This window comes from Salmo salar, chromosome ssa23, assembly GCF_905237065.1.
Source record: "Salmo salar chromosome ssa23, Ssal_v3.1, whole genome shotgun sequence".
Classification (NCBI taxonomy): domain Eukaryota; kingdom Metazoa; phylum Chordata; class Actinopteri; order Salmoniformes; family Salmonidae; genus Salmo; species Salmo salar.
This window is the reverse complement of record NC_059464.1, coordinates 45,204,957-45,223,199: the sequence shown is the minus strand read 5'-3', so window position 1 is coordinate 45,223,199 and position 18,243 is coordinate 45,204,957. Positions and strand designations below refer to the sequence as shown.

The following is an 18,243-nucleotide window of genomic DNA, read 5'->3' as shown; positions in this document are numbered from 1 at the left end:
AGTTACTGCTCTTATCGTGTAGACATTAATCATCTTTGTTTTACAGAGATAACTAGACTGGTGGTGAGTAGGAGATGGGAGTTACTGCTCTTATCATGTAGTCATTAATCATCTTTGTTTTAATAGAGAGAACTAGACTGGTGGTGAGTAGGAGACGGGAGTTACTGCTCTTATCGTGTAGACATTAATCATCTTTGTTTTACAGAGATAACTAGACTGGTGGTGAGTAGGAGATGGGAGTTACTGCTCTTATCATGTAGTCATTAATCATCTTTGTTTTACAGAGAGAACTAGACTGGTGGTGAGTAGGAGATGGGAGTTACTGCTCTTATCATGTAGTCATTAATCATCTTTGCTTTAATAAGGTTAGGGTTAGGGGAAGTGTTAGGAAAAGGGTTAAGGTTAAGGTTAGGAGAAGGGTTAGGAAAAGGGTTAAGGTTAGAAAAAGGGTTAACTAAAGGTGTTAAGGTTAGGGGAAGGGTTAACTAAAGGGGTTGAGGTTAGGAGAAGGGTTAACTAAAAGGGTTAAGGTTAGGAGAAGGGTTAACTAAAAGGGTTAAGGTTAGGGGAAGGGTTAACTAAAAGGGTTAAGGTTAAGGGAAGGGTTAACTAAAAGGGTTAAGGTTAAGGGAAGGGTTAACTAAAGGGGTTGAGGTTAGGAGAAGGGTTAACTAAAAGGGTTAAGGTTAGGGGAAGAGTTAACTAAAAGGGTTAAGGTTAGGGGAAGGGTTAACTAAAGGGGTTAAGGATAGGGGAAGGTTTAACTAAAGGGGTTAAGGTTAGAAAAAGGGTTAACTAAAGGGGTGTTACGGCTTGGTAATTGTGGAGGAGGAATGAGGCGCAGGAAGCAGCGAACACAGGGTAGTGGTGTTTTTAATATACACTCACACAAAAAACAAATGTTCCCACACACAGGGGAGAAAATACATACGGCGTCCAACAACGTCGACACGAACACAAGCCGTCTAACAATAAACAATCATTAATCCCGCACGAACAGGAGCGGGCCAAATAAACTAAATAGCCCCTCTAATGGCTAATTGACCACAGGTGTCACAAAATAAAAAAAGGTAAAAGCAAAAGGGAATCGGTGGCAGCTAATAGGCCGGTGACGACGACCGCCGAGCGCCACCCGAGCAGGAGGGGGCGCCACCGTCGGTGGGAATCGTGACAGTACCCCCCTCCTGACGTGCGGCTCCCGCAGCGGCGCCGACACCGGCCTCGAGGTCGACCCGGAGGGCGAGGCGCAGGGCGATCCGGACGGAGGTGGTGGAACTCCCTCAACATAGATGGGTCCAGGACGTCCGCCGCCGGCACCCAGCACCTCTCCTCCGGGCCGTACCCCTCCCAGTCCACGAGGTACTGTAGGCCCCTCGCCCGGCGTCTCGAGTCCAGAATGGCCCGTACGCTGTACGCTGGGGACCCCCCGATGTCCAGAGGGGGCGGAGGGACCTCCGGCACCTCATCTTCGTGAAGGGGACCAGCTACCACCGGCCTGAGGAGAGACACATGAAACGAGGGGTTAATACGGTAATAGGAAGGGAGTTGCAACCGATAACACACCTCGTTTATCCTCCTCAGGACTTTGAAGGGCCCCACACACTGCGGCCCTAGCTTCCGGCAGGGCACGCGGAGGGGCAGGTTCCGGGTCGAGAGCCAGACCCTGTATCCCGGTGCGAACACGGGCGCCTCACTGCGGTGGCGGTCAGCACTCCTCTTCTGCCGCGCACTGGCCTCCTTTAGTGAGTCCTGGACGGCTCTCCAGGTCTCCTTGGAGTGCTGGACCCAGTCCTCCACCGCAGGAGCCTCGGTCTGACTCCGGTGCCATGGTGCCAGGACCGGCTGGTAACCTAACACACACTGAAATGGTGATATGCTAGTAGAGGAGTGGCGAAGTGAGTTCTGGGCTAACTCAGCCCAGGGAAAATACCTCGCCCACTCCCCTGGCCGGTCCTGGCAATACGACCTCAGGAACCTGCCCACCTCCTGGTTCACCCTCTCCGCCTGCCCATTGCTCTCGGGGTGATAACCGGAGGTCAAACTGACCGAGACCCCCAGCCGCTCCATAAACGCTCTCCAGACCCTGGATGTGAACTGGGAACCTCGATCAGAGACAATGTCCTCCGGCACCCCGTAGTGCCGGAAGACGTGGGTAAATAGGGCCTCCGCAGTCTGCAGGGCCGTAGGGAGACCGGGCAATGGGAGGAGACGGCAGGACTTAGAGAACCGATCCACAACCACCAGAATCGCCGTGTTCCCCTGAGAGGGGGGAAGATCTGTCAGGAAGTCAATGGACAGGTGCGACCATGGTCGTTGTGGAACGGGGAGGGGCTGTAACTTCCCTCTTGGTAGATGCCTAGGAGCCTTACTCTGGGCACACACCGAACAGGAAGAGACATAGGACCTCACGTCCTTAGCTAAGGTGGGCCACCAGTACTTCCCCCTTAGACTCCCCACTGTCCTCGCCTCACCAGGATGACCCGCAGTAGGTAGCGTGTGCGCCCACCGAATCAAACGATCACGAACACCGAGCGGCACATACATGCGCCCCACGGGCACCTGCGCAGGCGCAGGTTCCAACACCAATGCCCGCTCGATGTCCGCGTCCACCTCCCATACCACAGGGGCCACCAGCCTAGACGCTGGAATGATGGGAGTTGGATCGATGGGCCGGTCCTCCGTGTCATAGAGACGGGACAGCGCGTCGGCCTTAGTATTCAGGGAACCCGGTTTATAGGGGATGGTAAACCTAAACCGGGCGAAGAACATGGCCCACCTCGCCTGACGTGGATTCAGTCTCCTCGCTGCCCGGATGTACTCCAGGTTTCGGTGGTCGGTCCAGATGAGAAAGGGGTGTTTAGCCCCCTCAAGCCAGTGCCGCCACACCCTCAAAGCTTTAACCACTGCTAGCAACTCCCTGTCCCCCACATCGTAGTTACGCTCCGCCGAACTGAGCTTCTTCAAAAAGAAAGCGCAGGGGCGGAGTTTCAATGGCGCACCCGAGCGCTGTGATAGCACGGCACCCACCCCAGCCTCGGATGCGTCCACCTCCACTACGAACGCTAAAGACGTGTCCGGGTGCGCCAACACGGGTGCGTCGGTGAACAGCGTCTTCAACTTCTTGAAGGCTCCGTCCGCCTCCGTCGACCATCGCAAACGCACCGGCCCCCCCTTCAGCAGTGAGGTAATGGGAGCCGCTACCTGGCCAAAACCCCGGATAAACCTCCGGTAGTAATTGGCAAAGCCTAAAAACCGCTGCACCTCCTTCACCGTGGTTGGAGTCGGCCAATTACGCACGGCCTTAACGCGGTCACACTCCATCACCACCCCGTGGTGGAAATGCGATAACCCAGAAAGGAGACGGCTCGTTTGGAAAACTCACACTTCTCAGCCTTAACGTATAGGTCATGCTCCAGCAGTCTACCAAGCACCTTGCGCACCAGGGAAACATGCGCGGAGCGGGTGGCGGAATATATCAGAATGTCATCGATATAGACAATCACGCCCTGCCCGTGCAGGTCCCTGAGAATCTCGTCAACAAAGGATTGAAAGACGGCTGGAGCATTTTTTCAACCCATACGGCATGACGAGGTACTCATAATGGCCTGATGTGGTACTAAAGGCGGTTTTCCACTCGTCTCCCTTCTTGATACGCACCAGATTATACGCGCTCCTGAGATCCAGTTTTGTGAAGAACTGTGCTCCGTGAAATGATTCCACCGCCGTAGCGATGAGAGGTAGTGGGTAACTAAACCCCACCGTAATAGCGTTTAGACCTCGGTAATCAATGCACGGACGCAGACCTCCCTCCTTTTTCTTCACAAAAAATTAACTCGAGGAAGCGGGTGAGATGGAGGGCCGAATGTACCCCTGTCCCAGGGATTCCGTGACATATGTCTCCATAGCCGCCGTCTCCTCCTGTGACAAGGGGTACACGTGACTCCTGGGAAGCGCAGCGTTAACCTGGAAATCTATCGCACAATCCCCCTGTCGATGAGGTGGTAATTTAGTCGCCCTCTTTTTTACAAAAAGCGATCGCCAAATCGGCGTATTCAGGGGGAATGCGCACGGTGGACACCTGGTCTGGACTCTCCACCGACGTGGCACCTATGGAAACTCCTAGACACCTACCTGAACACTCCTCTGACCACCCCTGGAGAACCCCCTGTTTCCACGAAATACGGGGATTGTGACCAGCCAGCCAGGGGACCCCCAGCACCACCGGAAACGCAGGCGAGTCAATAAGGAAAAAACGAATGCGTTCCTTATGATTCCCCTGCGTTACCATGTCCAGTGGCACCGTAGACTCCCTGACTAGCCCTGACCCTAATGGTCGGCTATCTAGGGAGTGCACAGGGAAAGGGGAATCTATCGGCACCCGCGGAATGCCCAGCTTAATGGCAAGTCCACGGTCCATAAAATTCCCAGCTGCGCCTGAATCGACTAGCGCCCTATGCTGGGAAGAGGGAAAAAATTTAGTAAACAAAACAGGTAAAAACACATGACCAACAGGGGGTTCTGGGTGAATCTGGTGCTGACTCACCTGAGGTGACCGAGAAGTGTTCTGCCTACCATCTCGACTCCCAGACTGGCTCCTCCAGCACCGGTCGGCCGTGTGTCCTCTCCGACCACAGCTGGTGCAGGAGGAGCCACCTCCTCCGGTGCCCCTTGGCACGGCCTCCCCTACCTCCATAGGGGTAGGGGCGGGGGTGCACGGGGGTGGAACGGGCAGGACCCGCTCCGAACGCCCGCGGGCAGCCAGCAAGTTGTCCAGTCGTATGGACATATCTATCAGTTCGTCCAGGGACAGAGCTGTGTCCCGACAGGCCAGCTCCCTGCGGACGTCCGCCCGGAGACTGCAGCGGTAGTGGTCTATGAGGGCCCTGTCGTTCCACCCCGCCCCAGCAGCCAAGGTCCTGAAGTCCAGCGCGAAGTCCTGGGCACTCCTCGTCTCCTGCCTGAGGTGGAACAGCCGTTCACCCGCCGCTCTTCCTTCCGGAGGGTGGTCGAACACGGCCCGAAAGCGGCAGGTGAACTCCGGGTAGTGGTCCCTCGCCGAGTCTGGACCGTTCCAGACCGCATTAGCCCACTCCAGAGCTCGGCCCGTCAGGCAGGAAACGAGGGCACTCACGCTCTCCTCCCCCGTGGGAGCAGGTCTGACGGTGGCCAGGTACAGCTCAAGCTGGAGCAAAAACCCCTGGCACCCAGCCGCCGCCCCATCGTACTCCCTCGGGAGCGCCAGACGAAGCGCGCCAGAGCCAGACGTCATGGGAAGCGAAGATGGCTGTATCGGGGGAGGTGGAGGTGGAGAGAGGATACCACTTCTCTCCCATCTGTCCATCCTCTCCATCATCTGGTCCATTGCCGATCCCATGCGATGGAGGACTGTCGTGTGGTGGAGTACGCGTTCCTCCATCGAGGGCAGAGGAGTGGCCGCTGCTCCCGCTGATTCCATGCCTTCTATCGTGGTGCGGGATTCTGTTACGGCTTGGTAATTGTGGAGGAGGAATGAGGCGCAGGAAGCAGCGAACACAGGGTAGTGGTGTTTTTAATATACACTCACACAAAAAACAAATGTTCCCACACACAGGGGAGAAAATACATACGGCGTCCAACAACGTCGACACGAACACAAGCCGTCTAACAAGAAAAAATAGCCCCTCTAATGGCTAATTGACCAATGGTGTCACAAAATAAAAAAAGGGAAAAGCAAAAGGGAATCGGTGGCAGCTAATAGGCCGGTGACGACGACCGCCGAGCGCCACCCGAGCAGGAGGGGGCGCCACCGTCGGTGGGAATCGTGACAAGGGGTTAAGGTTAGGTGAAGGGTTAACTAAAGGGGTTAAGTAACCATCTGTACATTTACTATGCTACGTCTAGTCTATGAGACCGGGCTGGATATACTGACCACAAGTTTGACCCACTGCAGTAAATACATGGCACACCATATACCATGTCTGCCAAACAGACTTTCCCTCCCAGGTCATTCAATAATGAGTTAATTAATCACATCGTGATTCTCACTGAAGCTGTACATATAATCAATGATTTTCTAAATGGCCTTTGTGTGATTGTAAAGTGCCACATGCATTGGGCCATATTATATTGTAGTTCTAGTTGAATCCATCCATCCATCAATATGTTCGGACCATAACTAGACAGATAATGTGATGACACAAATTCCCTGTTTATAACTGCCATTAAACAAGCCGTGACCTTCCTCCTGATCTTGTCCGTTTACACTTATATCACAATGATCACAATGCGTCTTTTCATCATCTACACCTGTCTAATAAGGTGGGCACAATCAGAATGTGGACATGATCCGGACACAGGACGCATGTTAGAACCAGGTTTAAACGGGGTTAGGGAGTACTGGAACCACAGTGTGTCATAACTCAGAGATTAAGACCACTTTCTCTGTTATCAGATGACAGCCAATGATAATGCTATCTCTGATCTCATCCTGTTGACTAATGTCTCTCCCAAGGTGGCTGTGCTGCACTACAGACCAATGAGATACAATGAGTGGACAAAACATTAGGAACATTCCATAACAGACTGACCAGGTGAATCCTGGTGGAAGATATGATCCCTTGTTGATGTCACCACTTCAATCAGTGTAGATGAAGGGGAGGAGACAGGTTAAATAAGGACTTATAATCCTTGAGACAATTGAGACATGGATTGTGTATATGTAACATATTATTTCCACAGTTTATCAGCGTGCGCCCAAGATGTTCCCTTCATTGATGATGCTTGTTATGCTTTATGTTTGAACCAAAAGATTACGTGTTACAAAGATGAAGTGAAAAGGAAACAATGAAATACTGTATATTAAATGAAATAATATTGTATGTTGAGGTTAATACTATGTACAATATGTAGCAATATGATATTGAAAACAACAGCCTGAGAAATTCAACATGCTGTAAACTATTGTCTTTTAAAAGATTCACTTTGTCATCCTCATCACCCTAATTACAACCCTAATTACTATGACACACTCCTCTCTATTGTCATTGGTTGCACTAATTGCACTGTTTGTCAACATAACCTGGTTCACACATTCATGACATCACCCTGAAGAAGACACAGTGATGCTGAAACGGTGGTTTATCCAATAAATTACTGGGAGCCTTTATATAGTGTGTGTAACTCTCTTTATTTTTATTGCAGACACAGATTGCCCCTTTAAGAGGTTTGATTCCCATGTGGTACTAGTATGAAAAAAATTGTTAAAAGGTATGCATTGGGGCTTTCCGAGTGGGGCACTGTTCTATGTCACTGCATCGCAGTGCTTGAGGCGTCACTACAGACCTGGGAAATCAAAGCCTACAACTTAAGGCAGTATGAACAGTTGAGATACTCAGTTCCAGGAGGTAACATGTGAACACACTCGAAACACAGCAGGTGACGACAGTGTATGAATACTACGTCAGTGTTCTTGTCATTATTCAGACACACATCACAGGTAGGAGGTATACGCTGACCCCTCTGCTCCTGCTGCTGACCCCTCTGCTCCTGCTGCTGACCCCTCTGCTCCTGCTGCTGACCCCTCTGCTCCTGCTGCTGACCCCTCTGCTCCTGCAGCTGACGCCTCCACTGCTGATCCCTCCTGCTGCTGACCTCTGCTCCTGCTGCTGATCCCTCGCTCCTGCTGCTGACCCTCCTTCTGACCCCTCTGCTCCTGCTGCTGACCCCTCTGCTCCTGCTGCTGATCCTTCCCTCTGCTCCTGCTGCTGACCCATCTGCTCCTGCTGCTGACGCCTCCGTTGCTGGTCCCTCCGCTGCTGACCCCTCTGCTCCTGCTGCTGACGCCTCCACGGCTGGTGCCTCCGCTTCTGAAGCCTCCACCGAATAAGGTTTCCAGGAAGAGTCTTGGTTGTTCCAAATTTCTTCCATTTAAGAATGATGGAGGCCACTGTGTTCTTGAGGACCTTCAATGATGCAGACATGTTTTTTAAATGGCAAAAATATTGGCAAACATTTCTAAAAACATGTGTTTGCTTTGTTTATTATGGGATACTGTGTGTAAAATGATGAGGGAAACATTTATTTAATCCATTTTAGAATAAGGCAGTAACCTAACAAAATAATACTTCCTGAATGCACTGTACACACACACACACACACACACACACACACACACTAGCTACTACTACCACACACACACACACACACACACACACACACACACACACACACACACACACACAGACTTAATACACACACACACACACACACACACACACACACACACACACACAATAGACTTACACACACACACTCACACACACATACACAGAACACATGTTCCTTATGCACGCTTCAAAGAGGTCCTCTTCTGTCACCAGACCTGAGGCCCTCCCACCATCCGTCCCTGTCCCTGTACCTGTCCATGTCCCCCGTACCTGTCCCTGTCCCTGTGTACCCGTCCCCATTCCCCTCTTCTGTCCCCATACCCATCTCTCTGTCCCTGTCCCCCATACCTGTCCCTGTCCCTATCCCTCTGTCCCTCGTCCCCGTGAGAAAACCAACCCAACAGCAACATGTGAGTCCTGTAGTGAACTATACTGTACAGACACTGGAGGGCAGTGAGTGCACTGGCAAATCTGTTCTTCCATTTACAGAATCTGTTTCTCATTGACTACTGGAAGCAGAGAATCTGTTTTCTCATTGGCTACGGAAGGACTTAGAACGTGGCTGGTTATGCGAAGGGCAGAAAGAAATTCTTATTTTCAATGACGGCCTAGGGAATAGATTGAATTAAACATGGATCAAATTTATATATTTCTCATCACTGGCCTACACACAATACCCCATAATGACAAAGTGGAATTGTTTTTTGATTTTTCTTTAGCAAATGTATTAAAAATGAAAAGCTGAATTGTCATTCATCATAAGTATTCAGACCCTTTTGTTATGGCAAAGCCTAAATATGTTCAGGAGTAAACATTTGCTTAAATAGTCATGTTTGCATTGATTCATCTGAACAATAGTGTTTCAGATGATTTTGAATGACGACCTCATCTCTGTACCTACAAATACATCTCTGTAAATAAGTCAATAAGTCAATGATTAGTGTCTTGGAAAACATGTCACTATTCTGTCCCACAACAAAATATTCTTATTTCATCATGATTGATCATACATGATGTTTCTCAGTCAAGATAATGGATTGTTGATTGATTGTATAATACCCTGATTGATGTATGCGAGGCTGACTTTTCTTCCAAAGACATGTTGTGAAGAAGAGCATTTTGTTGCATTGTGTTTATATGTCATCAAGGCTTTTATTAGTTTTTCTGGGACGGACGCATGTGAAACCTTTCTTGGTTGAAGCTTAAGGCCTAGATTCAATCAGATCAAGAGTTAACGGGCGATAGCAGACACCCGCATAGCTGATGTTTTGGAGGTGTCTGCTGTAAAGCTGAATTTAAACTGAATTTCCACAATGCGGATTAAATAGGAGCCCAAAGATTGGAAATTGGGATCTGGGTAAATATTGTTTTGTTGATATTATTTTAGAACTCACCTGGTTAAAAAGGATGAATAAAAATATATAAATACAAAGATCAAATAATCTGGTGGGTCACATGGAATGATTTAGTTGTCGCAGGACACAAAAAAATATTTTTGCACCTTCAGGGGCGGTTTCCAGGACACAGATTAAGACTAGTCCTGGACTAAATAGCAAGATCACTGTAGGATCTCCATTTAAGAATGATGGAGGCCACTGTGTTCTTGAGGACCTTCAATGATGCAGACATTTTTCTTAAAATGGCAAAAAATATTGGCAAACATTTCTAAAAACATGTGTTTGCTTTGTCATTATGGGATACTGTGTGTAAAATGATGAGGGAAAACATTTATTTAATCCATTTTAGAATAAGGCAGTAACCTAACAAAATAATACTTCCCGAATGCACTGTACACACACACACACACACACACACACACACACACACACACACACACAATAGACTTAATACACACACACACACACACACACACATACACAGAACACATGTTCCCTTATGCACGCTAAAGAGGCCCTCTTCTGTCACCAGACCTGAGGCCCTCCCACCATCCGGTCCCTGTCCCCTGTACCTGTCCATGTCCCCCGTACCTGTCCCTGTCCCCAGTACCTGTCCCCATTCCCCCTCTTCTGTCCCCATACCCATCCTCTGTCCCTGTCCCCCATACCTGTCCCTGTCCCCATCCTCTGTCCCTGTCCCCAGTGAGAGAAAACCAACCCAACAGCAACATGTGAGTCCTGTAGTGAACTATACTGTACAGACACTGGAGGGCAGTGAGTGCACTGGCAAATCTGTTCTTCCATTTACAGAATCTGTTTCTCATTGACTACTGGAAGCAGAGAATCTGTTTTCTCATTGGCTACCGGAAGGACTTAGAACGTGGCTGGTTATGCGAAGGGCAGAAAGAAATTCTTATTTTCAATGACGGCCTAGGAATAGATTGAATTAAACATGGATCAAATTTAGATTTTGTGTCACTGGCCTACACTCAATACCCCATAATGTCAAAGTGGAATTGTTTTTTAGATTTTTCTTTACAAATGAATTAAAAATGAAAAGCTGAAATGTCTTGAGTCAATAAGTATTCATCCCCTTTGTTATGCCAAGCCTAAATATGTTCAGGAGTAAACATTTGCTTAACAAGTCATATAAGTTGCATTGATTCATCTGCGTGCAATAATAGTGTTTCAGATGATTTTTGAATGACTGATTTTTGAATGAATTGATGCTGTTCAGAGGGCAGAAAAAGGGGGGGCAACTCAATATTAGGAAGTTGTTCCTAATGTTTTGTGCATTCAGTGTAGCACCATAGACAACACATCTCATCTAAAAACACTGCCCCTAGTGGTCTGAATATTGACTTTGATCTCATGCTCTTTTTATACATTTCTAAATTCACATATTATTTCCACAGATTAGTCTTCTAAATTAACATATTATTTCCACAGTTTATCAGCGTGCGCCCAAGATGTTCCCCTTCGTTGATGATGCATGTTATGCTTTATGTTTGAACCAAAAGATTACGTGTTACAAAGATTAAGTGAAATGGAAACAATGAAATACTGTATATTAAATGAAATAATATTGTATGTTGAGGTTAATACTATGTACAATATGTAGAAATATGATATTGAAAACAACAGCCTGAGAAATTCAACATGCTGTAAACTATTGTCTTTTTAACAGTTTCACTTTGTCATCCTCATCACCCTAATTACAACCCTAATTACAATGACACACCCCTCTCTATTTTCATTGGTTGCACTAATTGCACTGTTTGTCTACATAACCTGGTTTACACATTCATGACATCACCCTGAAGAAGACACAGTGATGCTGAAACGGTGGTTTATCCAATAAATTACTGGGAGCCTTTATATAGTGTGTGTAACTCTCTTTATTTTTATAGAAATTAGAGATTGGCCCTTTAAGGCATAACACATTGTCGCCTCCGCTCCAGCTGCTGACGCCTCCGCAGTCGACGCCTTCGCTCCAGCTGCTGACGCCTCCGCAGCCGACGCCTCCGCTTCAGCTGCTGACGCCTCCTCAGCCGGCACCTCCGCGTCCGGCGTCTCCGCAGCCGACGCCTCCGCTTCTGACGCCTCCGCTGCTGTGTATGGTATAATACACAGTAACATATATCTGAATATCATGCAATGGAGACGTAACATTGGCTGCATTGAACCAAACATACACAATGCTGTTATAAAACAGCAGTATCTAGCCTCAACACTTACTGTCAGAACAATAGACCTATATTGTCACTACAAACTCTGTAAAACATGAAGCTAAGTATGTCAGTCCCAGCTCTGAGTTAGTTTTTGGGATTGACTATGATGACTGAAACACACAATTCTCTTCACAGGAACATCACACAAGGCCAAATCTAAACACCTGATCATTTATTTTTCAAAAAGCTGTATTGTAATATAGAAGAGTGAATCACAGAAGCTGGTCTGCTTAACACGATAAGCATGCTTCTGCCAAACCTTTAAAAAACATTTGAATCATTGAAATATTCAGATGTATATAAGAACCATCAGATCAGAGTACTGTAGCTAGGATGTCAACTGAATTACATTACATATCTGTACAACATTCATCAGTAGTATCTGTCATGAAGCAGAGGCTAAGCATGAAGAGTTAGCGGAGTAGTCTACCTCCACGTGTACCAGGATGGAAACCACCTCACAGAGAAAGTTCAATGATATGCCACTAGTTTACAACAGATACTTACTGTACTGGTGAACATTTCCAAACTGTTAAAATAAATTGGAGTTGAAGTTGTCAACAGTTGAAGTTGAAGTTATGGATGGCGGAGGATGTAAAATAACATGTACGAACAGAGAGAATTAACAAAAATGGACGAACAGAGATGCTAATACGGAGGTGTATCGCGAGATTACCTGTGTTACAGGTTTACCTGAAGCAGTCGTCACCGTGCTTGGACCGCCCAATTTAAAGCCAACCGATACAATTCTTATCAAGACTAGCTCCTTTTTACATTTATTTGTGACTTATTTTTGTTTTGCAGTGTTTGGGAGTAGAACTACATGTAGTTCAACTAGTAATTCAACTACATTTTGCAGTAGCTTGGTGGTAGTTAATTAATAACTGTTTTACTGTGTAGTGGTGTAGCTAACCACTGGAACTACACACAACTATTTTTGCTCAAAGTAAATATAGGCATCAAACCTGCCTAATTCCCACTTCAAACTATTTTTGTGTGTCTAATTCGCTGTTTTTGTTTTTAATATAATAAATTATACTTTCTGTTACCATCTGACTCCAGAGGAATCTGTCTTGCAATTTGTAGTCTGTAACCTTTCAGATTTAGACATGATAATCTTTCACGAAGTAGATTGGATGTAGTGAACTACTTTTTCAAAGTAACTTTAGTTCAGTAAACTGTATTTTTCTTAATGGTAGCTTTAGTGCAGCTTAACTTGTTCCAGTAGGAAGTAATTGGTAGCTTGGTGAACTATATTTTCAGAGTAGCTTCCCCAACAATGTTGTTTTGTATCTATCAATCCCAGTATTTATTTATGTTTACCCAAAAACATTCACATACAAAAAAGACTACCAGGAACATCTCAACCCACTGAAGTTGCCTTGTAGGGTTGGTGACGTACATACACAGTTCGAGGATCCTGCATCTGTTGCGGTGTGTTTACATTAGTATCCAAAAAATGTAAACCCACAAATTCTCAAAAAGAGAATTGACATTAAAGGTATTTTAGTCTTAGACTAGGCTTAATCGGAGTCTGGAAAAATTGCCTTTTCAGTTTAATACCTTGATTTTCCTTCATGTGTTGCTCTGGGCAGGTTCTAGAATAGTGACTTCATCTGTTCCAGGATGTGTTTTAGTCTGATCTAGTGGTAGCATAGTGTTGCCTCGAGATGGGTCCTAGTGGCAGGGGTTCAATCCCTGAGTCCTCCTCTCTATGTCTCCCTCGCTCCTTCATATCTGCTTCCATCTCAATAACATAACAAAATGTTTAAAAAAGAGGTGCTCGAACTCTGAAGTTTTCCTACAAGTTTGAGTAACAACAGATCTGACCAGTGCAATGGTTTCGAATCAGCTGATCCAATGCAAATATACTCCAATGCAAATGTACTCAGAGGCAAATGAACTCAGAGGTTACCAAAAAACACCCGTCAGCTGCCTTGGGTGTGTTAGGTTCTTATTTTTCAGTAAATAACCCACGGACACTAGAGAAGCTTTAACCAAAGGTTCTGTACAGCTGTAATCAGACAGCACAACATTTGTCCCACTCAGTTATATACATCCCACTTAAGACATTCCCTCTCTCCAATCCTTACAGTTTATGCCCAACAGGAAGAAGGTAACCAGATACGAAACCCTGATTACTCCCTTAAAACCTGTTAGGGACAGGGGGCACTATTTTCACGACCGTGTGAAAATAACGTACCCGATTTAATTTGGTTACTACTCTTGCCCAGAAACTAGAATATGCATATAATTACTATATTTGGATAGAAAACACTCTAAAGTTTCTAAAACTGTTTGAATGGTGTCTGTGAGTATAACATAACTCATATGGCAGGCCAAAACCTGAGAAGATTCCATACAGGAAGTGCCCTGTCTGACAATTTCTGGTGCTTCTTTTGCCTCTCTATCAAAAATACAGTATCTCTGCTGTAACGTGACAATTTCTAAGGCTTCCTGAAGGCGCCAGAAAGTGGAATGGGATCTCTGAAGTCTCTGGGCAGGGTCCAGCAGCTCTGTTTGTGAGTGGACAGCCTAGTGGCTCAGAGCCAGGAGAGGCGCGGCCACGAGAGTACTCGATGTTTTTCTTCACCTGTTTGAATGAATACAATATCGTCCGGTTGGAATATTATCGCTATTTTTCGAGGAAAATTGCATAAAAATTGATTTTAAACAGCGTTTGACATGCTTCTAAGTACGGTAAAGGAACATTTTGAATTTTTGGGTCACGAAATGCGTCGGCGCGTCACCCTTCGGATAGGGACCTGAACGCAAATTAGCTAGCCTGTGATGGCTGAGCTATCTACTCAGAATATTGCAAAATGTGTTTTTGCCGAAAAGCTATTTTAAAATCTGACACCGCGATTGCATAAACGAGTTCTGTATCTATAATTCTTTAAATAATTGTTATGTATTTTGTAAACGTTTATCAAGAGTAATTTAGTAAATTCACCGGAAGTTTTCGGTGTGTATGCTAGTTCTGAACGTCACATGCTAATGTAAAAAGCTGTTTTTTTATATAAATATGAACTTGATTGAACAAAACATGCATGTATTGTATAACATAATGTCCTAGGAGTGTCATCTGATGAAGATCATCAAAGGTTAGTGCTGCATTTAGCTGTGGTTTTGTTTTTTTGTGACATATATGCTAGCTTGAAAAATGGCTGTGTGATTATTTCTGGCTGGGTACTCTCCTATCATAATCTAATGTTTTGCTTTCGCTGTAAAGCCTTTTTGAAATCGGACAATGTGGTTGGATTAACGAGAGTCTTATCTTTCAAATGGTGTAAAATAGTCATATGTTTGAGAAAATTGAATTGAGGTATTTTAGTGGTATTTTAGTTGGTTTTGTATTTCGCGCGGTGCGATGCCATTGGCAGTTGGCTAGGGGTTCCGCAGGCGGAACGGGGTTCCGCTAGCGGAACGTCTGTCCATAAGAGGTTAAGGGGAACTGACCTCACCCCTCATATGCTGACCTCAACCCCTCCTTCACCTAATCCACAGATATCCATCTGTCTTCCCTATATCAACACGTCGCTCTCCTCTCCTCCATCAAACACATTCCAAAGCCTTCTGGCTTTCTACAGAGAACCCTTAACTTTCTCCTTTGATTCTATGCTTCTTCTCTATCATTTATTTAATATCTCAATGTTCAAAATGTCGAACCCAACAGTCCCTCCTCTTAAACAATAGCATCCTAATGTTCAATTCATATAAACTTGGAAATTACTAATGAATGTATAAAAAATGATAATAAAACATGAATTTACAAAACAAACTAACAAAGTATTATAAAATATGAATTAAACAATCTTACAAATGGAGCAAACAATAAACAACATTCACCGTGAGGTTTACATATGTAAGAGACTTATGGCCTGTGTGCTATGATCACATAATTGTATTCCCATCTATCATCACATAACAAAATGCCATTCCAGCTGAATCTGCGGTCTTGTTCAATAGCAGATGGAGCAGCTTTTAGTTTCTCCACTTCCCCATTCTGGTTCCTAAGAGAGTGATAGCACAAGACTTGGAAAGCAACAAAAAACATAAAACATAACTTTATTAACAATGTGATAAGCTATGCATATTTATATATGCATGAAAACCAAAGTCTGAAACCATGACAGTTCCCACTCTCTCTTCACTTGACTCTATGCCTCCAGGATAATTTCCTGCTGGGTTCCACGAAAATGAAAGATCTAAAAAGCTTCCTCATGCTTTCACCCAGTCTTCCCCTTTAGGCCCATGTTGTCTTCTCCTTTTGGTCCCAGGTTCCGAGAGGTGTTCCCAAGTCATGTCATTTTCACTTTGTTCCCCATCTCTTCCATTTCACCTGATAGGCACATCCCCTGATATGCAAGTGCGTGTCCCTAATCCACATTACATCCTCTTTAGGTAACTCAGCGCTGTATATGCTTTCACATCAATGCCTTCAACATTTTGTTCACAGTACAATTACCCCTCTATCCTCTATCATATGATGCATTAACCCATAAAGCAGCTAAACCCCAAACCAACTATGATGTTTATAGTAATTCCCAGACCCAACCCATTTGTATTTCTTACAGTGGACTCTAGTCTCTATCTCTCGCTCTGCCTCCTGTGTCATGGTGTCTTCACTCACCCATTATGCAGCTGGACCTCACGTCACGTGAGAACTATGCACCCCCCAAGGAGAGACATGACGATCTTAACCACTGCAGGTACTGTTCGGAATAGTGTGTCTCTCAAACCAATGCTGTTCCAACACCCTCGCCTGGTGTCTCTTGATGTACACTCAATCTCCAGAATTCAGCCCGTGCCCTTAGTTATATCTCTGCTTCCACCTGAGGATATGCACACTGCAACACACGGGTCATTTCCTGACAACATCATTTGTGATATTTGAATAACCACATCCCCTGTCCTTCCATGGGTCCCCCAGTTACCAGTAACCAATCCATGTGACATGAGTTATCATAAAGTGATATCCCAACAATGCTACTAAAGTAACCATTGCTTTTTCCAACATGACCCATGGCTATAGTCTCACACAATACCCCTCATTTGCGCAGTAGTCCAATTCCATGCAGTCACTATAGCCTCCTGCGCTTCTACTACTGCTCCTTCTGTTACTGTCCCTACAGCGACTGCTGTGAGAATAGCTATTGCTCTGAATTTGTCTCCTGCTCTCCTATTGTCTTTGTGTTTTACTGATAAGTCTAGGACTGAACCTTTCAGATACCCCCTACCCGTTTCCCAGTTTATCCCTTGGTCTCTAGCCACCAACATCTCCAATGACCTCCTGTGTTCTGCTACAGTTGGTACATGTGGAAAATACATCCCTGTGCTTAAGGTAGGTACACCAAACCCCCACCCGTTTGTAAACACCTTGTTACAGTGTAGACTTTGGGCCCCAACGGTTGATAAGCAGCCACCTTCTGACACTTTCCGTTTACCGTCACTCAGGTCCCAACCTACTGGGAGGTATGTCCAGTGTTTACTATCTGTCAGAAATGGAGGAGAGATGAGTGGTGTTTACTAGCTGTCAGAAATGGAGGAGAGATTAGTGGTGTTTACTAGCTGTCAGAAATGGAGGAGAGATGAGTGGTGTTTACTAGCTGTCAGAAATGGAGGAGAGATTAGTGGTGTTTACTAGCTGTCAGAAATGGAGGAGAGATTAGTGGTGTTTACTAGCTGTCAGAAATGGAGGAGAGATTAGTGGTGTTTACAAGCTGTCAGAAATGGAGGAGAGATTAGTGGTGTTTACTAGCTGTCAGAAATGGAGGAGAGATTAGTGGTGTTTACTAGCTGTCAGAAATGGAGGAGAGATTAGTGGTGTTAACTTGCTGTCAGAAATGGAGGAGAGATTAATGGAGTTTACTAGCTGTCAGAAATGGAGGAGAGATTAGTGGTGTTTACTAGCTGTCAGAAATGGAGAGATTAGTGCTGTTTACTAGCTGTCAGAAATGGAGGAGAGATTAGTGGTGTTTACTAGCTGTCAGAAATGGAGGAGAGATTAGTGGTGTTTACTAGCTGTCAGAAATGGAGGAGAGATTAGTGGTGTTTACTAGCTGTCAGAAATGGGGGAGAGATTAGTGGTATTTACTAGCTGTCAGAAATGGAGGAGAGATTAGTGGCGTTTACTAGCTGTCAGAAATGGAGGAGAGATTAGTGGAGTTTACTAGCTGTCAGAAATGGAGGAGAGATTAGTGGTGTTTACTAGCTGTCAGAAATGGAGGAGAGATTAGTGGTGTTTACTAGTTGTCAGAAATGGAGGAGAGATTAGTGGAGTTTACTAGCTGTCAGAAATGGAGAGATTAGTGGTGTTTACTAGCTGTCAGAAATGGAGGAGAGATTAGTGGTGTTTACTAGCTGTCAGAAATGGAGGAGAGATTAGTGGTGTTTACTAGCTGTCAGAAATGGAGGAGAGATTAGTGGAGTTTACTAGCTGTCAGAAATGGAGAGATTAGTGGTGTTTAC

General features: G+C 45.7%; 1 protein-coding gene across 1 annotated transcript; it reads right to left on the bottom strand.

Annotated features, from left to right (window-relative positions):
- Positions 1-7,468: 7,468 nt before the first annotated feature.
- LOC123729833 (variant surface antigen B-like) lies at positions 7,469-8,490 on the bottom strand. Its single transcript, XM_045706198.1, has 2 exons — positions 8,396-8,490; positions 7,469-7,844 (listed from the first exon to the last, which is right to left on the bottom strand). Exons 1-2 carry the CDS (start codon positions 8,488-8,490, stop codon positions 7,469-7,471), a joined length of 471 nt encoding a protein of 156 aa, XP_045562154.1.
- Positions 8,491-18,243: the final 9,753 nt, after the last annotated feature.